The 13,339-nt window shown below is 45.6% G+C and overlaps 1 protein-coding gene across 1 annotated transcript in view; it reads left to right on the top strand.

Annotated features, from left to right (window-relative positions):
• The window catches only part of LAMA3 (laminin subunit alpha 3), an 881,606-nt gene that overhangs the window by 807,245 nt on the left and 61,022 nt on the right, over nt 1-13,339 (top strand). Inside the window, exons 56-59 of the mRNA XM_085605753.1 lie at nt 2,065-2,219; nt 4,359-4,500; nt 11,475-11,574; nt 12,574-12,690. Coding sequence (XP_085461879.1) covers nt 2,065-2,219; nt 4,359-4,500; nt 11,475-11,574; nt 12,574-12,690 — 514 coding nt within the window. The remainder of the gene's footprint in view (nt 1-2,064; nt 2,220-4,358; nt 4,501-11,474; nt 11,575-12,573; nt 12,691-13,339) is intronic.

The following is a 13,339-nucleotide window of genomic DNA, read 5'->3' as shown; positions in this document are numbered from 1 at the left end:
TACCCGGAGCCGCCTGAGGTCGTGAGAGGGCGCCGACGGAGGTCGTGAGGAATACCAGAGGTCGAGGAGGAAGTGAACCGAGGTCGAGCGAGCGGCGTCATCGGAGGAGTGAAGTCCGCCCTCCGGAGTCGTCGGAGACCGAGGTAGAGGAGCACCGGAGGTCGGGAGTGAGGATCGCACTCCGGAGTCGCCCGGAGCCTGTGAGGAGGAGCACCGGAGGTCGGGGGTGAGGATCGCACCCCGGAGTCGCCGGAAGTCGACATCGAGGCCAGGCCGGCCGACGTCATCGGAGCCGAGAGCGCCATCGGACCGGAGCCGCCCGAAGTCGACATCGTGAAGAGACTGCCCGACGCCGTCGAATCGGAGGTCGAGATCGAACCGAGGCCACCGACATCGGACCGGAACCGCCTACCGGCGTCGTCGAAGAACTGACATTGTGCCGAGGCCGCCGAGACCGAACCGGAACCGCCTCACGGCGTCGACACGACTCCAGCGGCGTCGGAACATCAGAAAAAGGGCAGTAAGTGGAGTAGAGGGCGCCTAAGGCCCTGTGGAGACCTGAGAGACTGCTCTAAGGGGCTAGGGAGGTGCTGAAACCAACCTGACTGTGCAAGGGGTGAACTGGGACTAACCTAGAGAGGTTGTGTGGAGAGAGAAAGCCAGGGCACTGGTATTCCCCCCTTTGATCTACCTCAGCTTAGGCCTCAGCCTTGTCCCAGCCAGGGAGTAGCCCCCCTCAAGCCTTCCACAACCCTACAAGCTGTGCCTGGGCCAAATCAGCCCTTAAGAATTGAAGTGTCATCTGATTACATGAGTGTTGCTGTATACTTTTAATTATTTATTGGGGGTACTGTATTTATTGAATTTTTACCTATTTATTGCTGCACTATATTTATAGGTCCACAGGACTTGATGGTGTACAATATTTATTGGTACAGTATTTATTGCCTCAAAGTATTTAATTGTCTGTATATATTGCACTTGTATTTATGCCCTGTTATTTATGATCACCCCTATTTATTTCATCAAACAGCCAATATTTATTTGACCTGCACTAATTGAAACTTGTATATTGTGATTGACCTATTTATTTTTCCAATCAGCAACTAAGAGAAAAAGATAAAGAAAGAATATTTTCATAATTTTTACGGTGTAGAGTCGTTTTTGGAACGGATGCACGCATGGTTATTGTATGGGTATATTGTATGCTTAGCACTGCGCCTGTTTCCTGACCACTCGAGCCAAGCTACCACAGTGTGTTCGGGGAGTCCACCACCACCCCTTCTAGTGTGGGAGTGGGCGTTTCCAACAGACAATATATCAATAAACATGGCTAATATTTTCATAAATGTAAACCTTACCAACCCTAGTATTGATCAGTCTCTCTTTCCTCTCACCTGATCTCCATCCCTCTCTGACAGGTACACTTTAGTAGGCAGTGCTGCTCCATACCTCCCCTTGCTCTCCCTCTCCTGCTTGCCAAATGCCCCGTCACAGTGACGTCTGTCTGTCTTTCCAATCCTCCCTTAAGATATTCCTTGCTCCCATTCTCCATTGGGCCTTCTGCAGCTTTAGTCTCGGGGACTGCTGCTTGCATGTCCTCAGGCCTCTGACGCAGTTCCGTAGGAGGAAGCTGTCCAATGGACACAGCTTCTCCTTTACAAGGCGCAAACCATTGACACATCTCACAACAATTCACAATTAGGAGGAGCGCCACTTCTTAATTGCGATTTGGAATGAGCCATAAGCCCCTTTTGCAGCTCGGATAGGAATTTCCGAATCATAGAAGGGTGTTAGTAAATACTAAAATGTCTTTTGCAGGTTGCAAGTCACGTGATTTTGTGAAATACTTTAGTACATCGGGCCCTAAAGCTCTTCTTTTCTCTAACCTCTTCTTATTGAGATCTCGTAAGATAAGCATTGCGTAATAGTGTGAGAACACCCTTGGGCAGCCACTTGCTCACATATCTAAAAATTTATTATTTCTCTCAATTATTTTTTTCTGAAAAGGAAAATTAAACGACCACACAAGTGCAGAAAGCTTTCTCTTTTTTCTCAACACAGGAATATGAAAAGCTAGCTGCTCAGCTAGACGGTGCAAAACAGGAACTGAGTGAGAAAGTGAAGAAGCTGTCCCAGTCTGCAGGCAAAGAGCCACTGGTGGTGAGAGCGGAGGAGCACGCAGAAGAACTACACAACCTGGCAAAGCAGCTGGAGGAGTAAGCACATTTCAGTCTCCCGGGCTCATTGTGTTGAGTACACTCTATTCAGGATGAATTCTGCACACATTTGCTCACACTTGCTTCCCTGAGTGATTGCATGTGTACCCCAGTCACCAACCCACCAACAACATCCACACAGGTCTCAAAAACTATTATAACATTGGAATGTTGAGCGCTGCATTGAGGACAATGGAGTGCTCCAGGCTTCTAATGACTGAGGGAAGCCTGGAGCATCAACATTCAAATGTTTGTTCACAGCTCGTGGAGAAACAACCTGCGCCTAGTGGTGGTCCTGAAGGGGCTGGAGGGCACCAAACCTCAGCAATTTTTTACCATCTGGTTCCAATCCTGGATCCCCGGGGGGATAGCAATGTGCTAGAGTGAACCCATCCTCCTTACTGGTTCATATACTGCCTGCCATAGCGCTAGATATGGGGGTGTAGTCGGGTTAGTTGGTATAGTTTTGCTCATGGGTAAATGTGTGGCTCATCCCCCTTGTTTTTTTCCCATGGTCTTCCGCATTACATGCACACAAACATACCTCATAGCGTAACATATCCGGCATTTAAGATCATATACTTGAATGTGAATGGGCTGACCAGCAATATTAAGAGAGGTCTTATTGTGGGCCGACAAATGGGCCCCAGATATTTTGCGCCTGCATGAGACACATCTCTTGGGCAGAAATTGCCAGTTCCTCAGCAGCAATTGGATTCACCAGAGTGCTTTATTCCGGCTTCACCAGGGGGTCCGGGGAAGTGGCGGTCCTACCTCACAGAAACTTCCCATTTGAACTGAAGAGCGTCACCACTGATACACAGGGCTGTTGGATGGTGGTTATTGGTGTAGTTGAGGATAGGTCATGGACTATTTCTAGGGTCTTTGGCCCACCCTTGTTCATGGCTGACACACTCCAGGGGCTCGCCTCTCGGATCTGCTATAGGAAGATATGACTGAACACATGATAATGAGGAGGGACTTTCATTCAGGGCCGGACTGGGAACTGAAACCGGCCCTGGCAAACTGCTCAGCCGCCCCCCTGTGGGGAAAGGGGGTGCAGCTGAGCTGTTTGCTAGGGTCATTTTCGGCCGTATTTGTTACAGGGGGCTGATATTGCTGTCCCCCGGTAACAAAAACGGCCCCTCAGGGGCCCAAAACCGGTCCCCACCCTGGTGGCTCAGCAGGGAAACGCCCGGTGCCCGCTACGGCCAGTCCGGCCCTGCTTTCATTCCCTGATTAATGCCAGATGGGACTCCACTAGTATATCCTGTCATAATCGTAATACATCCCTTGAGGAATGGGTACAGTCCATGGGCCTCTGTGATATCCAGCGCATTATACATCTCCAATATAACGCTTAAACTTACTTTTCCTATGTATATTGTTCGCAAACAAGACTAGACTCCTTACTAGCTCCGGCTGGTCTGCTACTGGAGAGCATACACCCGTCCATTCTTCCCTGATGCCTGTCTAATTACTCCCCTATCTAATTAGTTCTTATTCTTAAGAAGGGGGATGGTGGTTCAATTAGCTTCTGAGTTCCTGGCTTCTCTCGGATGATAGGTTTGGGTAGGGGCTCCGAGGGGAGCTAGACGAGTTCCTGGACACCATCAGGGGATTGGTTCCATCAAAGCTCACCTTATGGGAAGCCCTTAAAACAGTGATACACTGGGAAGTCATCTCATATACTACCACACTCAAAAAAGAGAAGGGACAAGAATATAGTGGGACCCTACGGGTGCATTGTCAGACACTGTCACTGTTAAATCTTTTCTACAGGGAGGCAGGGGTCGAGATGAGACAAATTGTTTTGGTTGTCTGCTATTTAGTTGCATATTGCAAGGAAGACTCAATAAAACAATTTAAAAGAAAATGGATTCCATTTCTGTAGATTTCCCGAAAGAAGAATGTGGTCACTGGTCAAGTCATGAAGCAGCAGAACATTGTCCTTATCATGGCTATTTTGAAAGGTTGAAAGTAACCATAGTATAGAAGCTTTTTGCCGCTATTTTATTAAAGTGTTATGCTTAAGTTAATGGTCCTTGAAACCACACAAATAAAATGCTGTATCAGTGGAGATATACTGTACAGTGCTGAAGTTATTTAATCATCTTTCATGTGTTTGGCTTTTTACAGAATTAAGAAGAACACAAGTAGTGACGAGCTGGTACGATGTGCAATCGATGCTGCCAACGCCTACGAGGACATTGTGAAGGCCGTCAATGCAGCAGAGGAAGCTGCCACAAAGGCATCGGATGCAGCCGGGAATGCTTTAAGAGTGAGTGGCAAGCCTAACATCAGACACTGTCATGGACGTCATTTGGGAGTAGTCAGCGGTCGCAACTGTGACCTAGCTTGCTCCCTTCTACTCCTTGCACTTCCTTTGCGACCCCTGGCCTCTGAGGGAACAAATCTTGGTGGCATGAGACTTGTGGTGCTTTACCTACTTGAGTGGCCTCTGATAAAAATATTAGGGGTTATTTTTGATAACTTTCTTACCTTTGAAACCCAGGTCAATACAATCATGAGTTCTTAGTTCTTTATCATTAAAATTCTAAAAAAAAGGTTTTAAAACTCATTCCAGCTTAGGTCAGAGTAGCAGTGGTCATTGCTTTAGTCACATTGTGCCTAGATTATTGCTATGCTTTATACTTAAACATCAATAAGTCTTCGCTTAACAGACTGCAGGTCATTCAGAATGCAGCAGCTTGCCTGGTTCTGAATGTATCCAAACAACTCTCAGTTAGGGAAGGCACATGCTCCATCCACTGGCTGCCTGAGAGGAAGCCTGTGACATAGAAAGCTCTCTGCATGGTATTTCTGGCTCTTCAGCATCAAGGGCTGGTGCCTCTGAGAACAGCATTTCATTTGTATAACCCAAAAAGACAGCTTAGATCATATTCTCTTAAGAATGTAATCATTCAGAGAATCCGTAAAGCTATGTGCGGTGGCCGCTCCTTTTCGATAGCAGTAGCTAAGCTGTGGAACACTCTGCCTACTCACATACATGGGCGTCCGCAGGGGGGGGCAAGGAGGGGCGCTTGCCCCCCCCCCCTGGAGTGCTCCTCCTTGCCCCCCTTGCGGCCATCCATGCTTTTACGGACGCCTTTTGTCCGGAATTACGGGCCCTGCAGGGAGCAGAGCTGTTCCCTGCCAGAGGCCTCAACTCCCTGATCGGGCGCCTCGCACTCCTCCTCGCAGCCCCTCCCGCCCATTGTCATGCTGTCTGTGGCTGATTATCACAAACAGAATGACAATGGCCAGTTTGAGCTGCGCGCCACAAGCATGAGTGGTTAGGTCTGGACACAAAGACCTCCTTTTAACCAGTGCTTAATTTGCAAAAGCAGAAGTGCCGGTGCCGAAAATGTTTCCAAGGAGGCCATAGCCCACTTCTATCTCTGGTGTGCCCCATCTTCAACACTAGCACTGCCTCAGTCTATCTTCTAACCATGCTCTGATGTTTGTCCCATAGGTCTTTTCTCTAAGAGTCTATCCTCTCACCTCTCTAATCATTTTCTATCGTCTTTGTCACACCTGGTGTGTTACCTACTTCCCTGTATTTCTGATTTGCCCTCTATTCCTTATGCATTCTACCCATGCCCGTTTTCATCTTCCTTTTTATCCATATTCTGCTTTCTCTCCCCTCGATCTTGGCTCTTTACTTTCACTCTTCTAGCACTGATTAGCTGTATCTCCGTTTTATCCTTTCTCTGCTCTTTTTTTCTCTCTGCCATGTCCTGTCCTCTACATCCTTTCAATCTATCTTCTCCCTTCTATCACGGTCTGCTGCGCACCATGTCTGCCTTCTCTTTCTCTCTGTATCTGATTTGCTCTCCTCCTTTTCTTCTACTCTGCTGTGTTTTATCTCTCTCTTCTCCTTGTTTCTTTCCCCTCTTTGCTCTTGCTCTCTCTCATCTTTACTAGTGCTCTCAGCCCTGTCTCTAGCCTGTACATGTCCCTGCTATTTTGTCATTCCTAAAGAAGGGCAAGGTGACATGTATTTTAATTCTTTATCTAAACCGACACGACACGAGTGCAAAAAAAAGAAATGCACACCAAAATAAAATGCTTTTTTGCACATATTAATCAGTGCATTGCGGAACAGGCGGCTGCTCCAGCACAGCAGGTTAGGTCACTGCTGGTGCCTCCTGCAATTAGTAGGTCCAGGGGTGACAACGGCATCGGCATCCAATGCTGAGCTTGCTGTGACCCTGACTGCTACAGCACAAGCATTGTCCCCGACCGTAATGCTGCCAATGCCGGTGTGTATGGCTGTGGCGCCTGCTGGACTCACGCGCTGAACAATTAGCATGCTGGGGGGCAGCGCACAAACAGGTGACTCCATGGCGCACAAAAGTTGTGCTCGGCCACAGCCGTATTGAGCACATTGCGGATAGCAGCAATGTAGGGCTGCCATCTATAACACTCTGGTCACGAAGCAATTTGAAAATGCACACTTAATTTAGTTTATTCTTCCTCGCGACCTCACTCCCAAGTTCCAAATGAGCTCTCGGAGCTTCCTTGCCTGAAATCCGTCATGAGCTAGCCCCCACCTACAATTAGCCAATGTGAGGCTCAGGCAATGGCAGGGTGCAACAGACTCGGGGAATCGAACGCAAGCCATTTTTTGACGATGACTTCTTGAATTCGTGACAGGTGTGATGACATCATCACTAACGTGGTGATACACAATCATGCCTGCCTGAACCGGTGTATGCCTGCCTGTGAACACATACCAGCCAGTCACCATGGCAAGGTATGTTATACTTTATATTTTGGAATGGAATAATTAATATTGAGACGACCACCTGCAGGTTCAGAAATCATAGCCCCGGCCCTGTGAAATAAGTTCCGGTGCTGAGCACCGGAAAGCACCGGCTCAAATTAAGCACTGCTTTTAACACAGTGTAGCTTGAGAGCAAGAGGTCTTCTGAATGAAGTTCTGGGGGGGTCGATGCATTATTCTCCCAAGTCAAAAATTGAGGTTGCGCCATAGCCCAGATTTCAGATCCCACCAAAACGTACACAGACTCGTGTCAATAACATATCTATCTGCCAGTATGCACCCTATCATATCTGGCAGGACATGCTGACCCTGTGTTTCACTGCCTCCTATCCCCCTGCACACCACTCCCCACTGCCTCATATCCCCCTGAACCCCACTCCCCGCGCTCAGGGCCGGCTCTAGGGCGGTGCGACCGGTGCCACCGCCACGGGTGCTGACTTTGTGTAGGGGGCGCTAATATGATTTTAAAAGCACCTGCTTCTTTCCTGGACTCCTAGAAATTTTCAGCCACCAATAAAAATGTCTAAATGACTGCAGTGATTAATGCACTTCTTAGAGAGGGAGAGATCGAAGTTTTGTGTAATGGAAGTTTCTACTCATCCTAAGGTAGCGCAGAGGGTTACTATGCTTGCTGCAAAGAACGTGCAGCTCACAAAGTGTGTATAATGTAATGTAAATAGGTCAGTGGGTCACACTTTTGTCAGAGAGACCATATTGTTGATAACTCTTTATGAGTTAAAATCCTAATGTGGAACAGTGAGCAAGTAACTGTTATGAAAGATGCATGCAAACTGTAGGGTATGGGCTAGAGCGTTATGATTTCCCCCCAGCTTTTCATTATCCTAATGTGGCAAAATGGGTTAATTTGGGTAGAAATCAATTCTTATTAATAAAGGGAACCCCCCATCCATGGTGCTAGGTTTTAAATTCTAGGTTTCTGATTCTCCTGGCCAAGCCCTCTTAAACTATCCTGCCTACCTGAACGGATGACCTATGACTCCTACACCTTCTTGTCCTCTCTCTTATGTAACATTTCCTATGCACTGTTTACACACTTATGATTGTTTGTCTCTATGTAATCTGTGTAATGTAAAGTGTTCTGACACCTTACACGGATAGGAGCGGCGCTATAAAATGAATTAAATGCACCTGAGACTGAATGGTTACGGAGGCTTGAGGGGCGCTGTGAAAGGATGGTTATGAAGAACCTGTAGTGGAGGTGGTCATTGGGGGTGCCAAAAAGCATTGTCGCACTGGGCGCCACGAGCGCTTAAGCCGGCCCTGCCCGCGCTTACTGCCTTATATCCCTCTGTACCCCACACCTCGCGCTAACTGCCACAACATATCCCTCTGTACCCCACACCTTGCGCTAACTGCCACAACATATCCCTCTGTACCCCGCACCTTGTGCGCACTGCCACAACATATCCCTCTGTACCCCGCACCTTGTGCACACTGCCACAACATATCCCTCTGTACCCCGCACATCACGCTCACTGCCACATATGCCTCTGTATCCCACTCCTCACACTCACTGCCTGATCGCTCATTTTACCCTGCCATTCATCTTCTACGTGTTCTCTCCCCTTCCACTCGTTCTACCTCTGTTCACCCCCTTACTTCTTTTAGTGCCTTACATCTTTCTCAATATCTCTACTTCTTTTCCTCTTCAGTAACATCTGTGGCACATCTCTGCACTTCCATTATATCAACGCACCCCTCTACCTCACCTGTCTACCTCAGTCTTTATTATTCCCTCTTCCTCAGCTGTCTCTACATGTCTATGACACACCTCTCCCTCTCTCTACCTGGCCCCCTCACGTTCTACGACTGCGTTATTCTCCCCTCTCCAGCTTTGATTTACCTGTCGCTGCTCCTGAATCTTTTTCTTCTACACCTCACTTCTTTGTCTACCCTTCACCCCTCGCTACCCTTCTGTTTGCCTTACTACGGTCTTTACCCGACCCACCTTTCAGTGCCTCTTCCCATTTCGCCTCACTCCCTCACAGCGCTCTCCTAGCATGCATCTGTTTCTCCCCTCACCACCATGCCTGTCTCTACCCCTCCTTATCTTTCTAACCAGCCTAACTTTCTACCTTCCTGTTATTCCTGGTAGCGAACCTTTCATTTCACCCCTCCGGTTGTATTACCTATGCATTCAAATTGAGTAGGTCATTGCTGTGCTCCCAACCAGACATCAAGACCCAGTCCCCTAGCCTCTCAACATGCCCAGATATAACAACAAGCATTGGCATAGCCAATTGGTCTCGCCTTTGGGACCTGCTGCAGAACTAAATACTTATACTGCCGGCATCATACTTACCCAGCGCCAAGACGCCTCGGCAAAAGTGAGCTATATAAGTTCTTCAGTCAGTGAGTCAGTCATAAGGTCCCAAAGGCGAGACCTATTGGCTATGCCAATGCTTGTTTTTCTCAGGTTGGCCTGAACATTACCCGATCCTGATTGTCTGCCATTTTAGCCCCGCCCCCATTGATTAACATTAGCCACGCCCCTTCATTTGCCAGGTTCGCCCCCCCCTGGAAAAATTTCTGCGGATGCCCATGCTCACATAGCAAGCTTGGACTCCATTGTAGCCTTTCAAAAGCAATTGAAAACCTGGCTCTTCTCCCTTCTGTGATGGCAGCTCTCTGGTTGCAGCGGATGTTGTTTTCCTGTACCAAATTCAGCACGTTGACGCCTTTTTGCATAATGCGCTTTAAAAATACCATTCCAATCCAAAGCTACTGCTCTGTCATGCTTTCAGAGGGGGCGAGATAGGGGCGACAAAGGGGGATACAACAAAGAAGCCTTGCTCTACCAAGTCTATGATTTGCTTTATTTCCAACTATATTAATACCAACAGGGTCTCTCTAGTACCAATTAGATGGAGTTCTGCAGGTGTGCCCTCTCTTTCCAACTAAGCATAGGTGCCTGTATGGGTCCCCTATATCCACACTGCCCTTGACAGATCCCACATATGTCATGGTTCTACACTGACATGCAGAAATGCAGTATGTAGCTCGTCTTTCATATTTTGTGATAAAGGTGAGTACTTAAGTGGGATTTCATAGAATTTATTTCATTTACATGTCTATTATGTCTGAAAGAAACCAGGATAAGGTGTTTGTGCACAAGCACAGCAATTGCTACATTTGCCAAATTGGTGGAGTTTGCCGAGTTTTCCTCTGGTAATTAATAATTATAATATCCATAGTTAAAATAATTAGTATCCTGAATTTAAGGAGTGCAAAGCTAATATGTCAGGCATTGGCCACCAGCCGTTTCACTTTGTCAATGCTTGCTTTGTTTTGCCATGGCTTTTGAAAAACCTTATTGTTGGGGAAGCTTGTGGGTCCTCATCTGTTTAAAAAAAATAAAACATTGTCAAAAATCACAGATATTTTTTGGAAAGAGCACATTGTTACAGTAGTCCTTGGCACTTAAAGGAACTGCTTTGTGTGTAGATATGCTCTTTGGGAAAGGGCAGAATACAGTGACTCACAGTGAAGTTAACCATTGAGTGGCATGGGCTGACTGTCTGCCCCGTGCGGAAGCGGGTGTAAGAAAAATGTGATGGACCAATGAATGTAGAGGTGGCTGAAAGCCCTTATAAGTAAGTATATTTTGCATATAATTTTAGTAAACTCAAAAGGTCTTGGCTAACGCCAGACCCAAGAATATTGTCTGATATTATTAGCGTGGCCTAAATATTGTTTACAATTATCGGTGTAGATTTTCTATTATTAACTCCAAGGGAGCGGTATTTTTGTAAATAATATTTAGGACACAATATTTTTGATAGATTATATATATGCCGCAATATTCCTGTACCATACCTGGTTTTAGTGTATTCTGCTCAATGTTTTCCATGTCAGCTATATTCTCTTTAAGGGTTACAAGCTATGAATGGTGAGGTGTTGTCTGCGACTAGCCCTAACCTCTGTTTACATATTTTCTATTTGAGACATGCCTAATTAGTAACATCTTAAGTGCAGGGGGTCTATATTTTTACATAGTAGCCCATCACTGGGGTGCCATGTACCAGGGTTGCCGCAAACCAATCTGCCTAGCTACGATTTCACCTCCTTCCTCTTCCTCTTGCTTTATCTGAAGCTTGCATATTCTTTGTCATCCCTGCTTTTTCCGACTGTCTATCTTTTCCAGTCCATTTCTTCCTCCTTCTTTTTCCCCTTTTTCTCTTTCTCTTTCTTTCTCAGAATAAATGTCTGATAAAGAAAAATAAGTATCGTTCCTCAAAATTAGTGCTGACGCCCACCACCTGTAAACACCCACGCAATTAATTGGAAATTTTTATCATTTAGGGAACCTGGGGCAGAAAATGTCAACACATCTGAGCTATTTTATTAACCTCATTGTGGATTTTGAAGCTTTGTGTTTTCATTATCATCGAGCATTGATAAGTATGGCGTTTCCCAGAGACAAATCAGTGTTACTTTATTTGTAGACTGTAGAGAGGGAAGATCTTGCTGGAAAAGCCAAGAACCTGAAGTCAGACTCTGACACCCTGCTAGCTGATGCTAAAAACGCTCAACAGTCATTGCAAGGTATGTCAACACAGACAATGGTGAGTAGTGTCTGCAGGCCCACACCAATTCTGATAAATACGTGTCTGCTTTTGGTGGGATTTTGTTGTTGAATCGATACAAAGGTGAGAGAAATAGGTTCAGAAATAGAGAAGTTGCTCCAGAGGGTGGACATGACTAGAGTTCACAAAGGACTTCAAACAGAAATCTTAAGCCTAAATTTACTGTTATTAATAGAGCAGGTTTTTCCTGCCCATAATGCCCCAGGAGGTGTGGCATATTTCCTAAAACAGCTACTGCATTTAGAATAAAAAACTAATTGAACAATGCACCTTTCAGTATATTCATACCCTTATACATTCTCACCTATTTCCTAATAGAAACAGTATCACACAGACACAAAGTCACAAAAAACACTGTAACCACGACAAAAGCGACAGAAGAAGTCGCAATGCATTCTTCTGTGATGTTCTTACTGTTCCTCTTTGGAGTAAGCCCTGTTCCCAGACTATCTGAGCAACACCATACATCTTTCAGGAGAATGTGTTGTGAGAACTCAGGAAGATGTGAATTATGATGGCCCCTCAATGTTTATTTCCCTTTAACCCACATGCAAAAGAACGGATGTAATATGGCAATTCCTACTGACTAAAATCTTCCATCAAGGATTGGTAAAATGTGTACAATTTCCATGGATAAATTATTAAGATGCCTAAAAGGTGAATCATTGCCTAATAATTCATGTTTCACTTGAATTCCACAGCACAATGGGCTTAAGTGGAGTGCTGTAGATTTCTGTAAATGCAAATATCATGGGAATATCTCGAGAGGTCATGAGAATTTCAGGCTATGGGGTCCTTTAGAGATTTCAATGTTGCCACATTTGCAAGGACGAATTTCGCTGTTATAAAAATGAAAGAACGTAGACGTGGGATTAAATCACTAGGGTGTATTAGATGCTGAAAGCAATCCCATTCACTCAGAAATAACGACATTTCGGTCACATTTTTATTTTGTTAGCTGTTAATCCAGAACTTCAAGACATAAAGGACAGATTGACTGATGCTGAAGACAAGAAGACCAGAATGTTGAAAGACCTCAATGCTGTAAAGAGTGACCTGGATGGAATTCGCAGAGGTTTGTAGCCCTTCTTTTTGCTTTCATCAGGAACTTTTTTTTCAGATTTATAGGGAAACAACCTTTACAATGCAGTCATAACAATGTACTACCTTTACAATGCAGTCATTACAACACAACATCCTTTACATCGCATGCCATTACAACGCAGACATTACATCGCACGTCACTACAACGCATTTCATTACAACGCATGTCACTACAACGCATGCCATTACAACGCATTATAAGGTAAGTAATGGGGAATGGTAATTTTTACCCCTACATTAACCAACACTTACCCTACTGTTGCACTCACTGGAGTGGGAATAGTAATTTTTACCCCTAAACTATCCAACACTTACCCTACTGTTGCACTCACTGGAGTGGGAATAGTAATTTTTAACCCTACACTGTCCAACACTTACCCTACTGTTGCCCTAAAAGTAATATGTCTTGTAATGGTATGCGTTGTAAGGGTATGCATTGTAATGGAATGCGTGGTAAATGTAGTTTCTAAAAATGCGTTGTGATGGCATGCAATGTAAAATCATGCGTTGTAATGGATGTTGCGATGTAAAAACTGCGTTGTAAAGGTATGCGTTGTAACGTCATACATTCATATTTATACATCGCAAATTTGACCTGAAGGTATTGGAGCCCTTTACAT

Source organism: Triturus cristatus, chromosome 5_1 (assembly GCF_964204655.1).
Source record: "Triturus cristatus chromosome 5_1, aTriCri1.1, whole genome shotgun sequence".
Lineage (NCBI taxonomy): Eukaryota > Metazoa > Chordata > Amphibia > Caudata > Salamandridae > Triturus > Triturus cristatus.
This window is presented reverse-complemented; position numbering and strand designations above follow the sequence as displayed.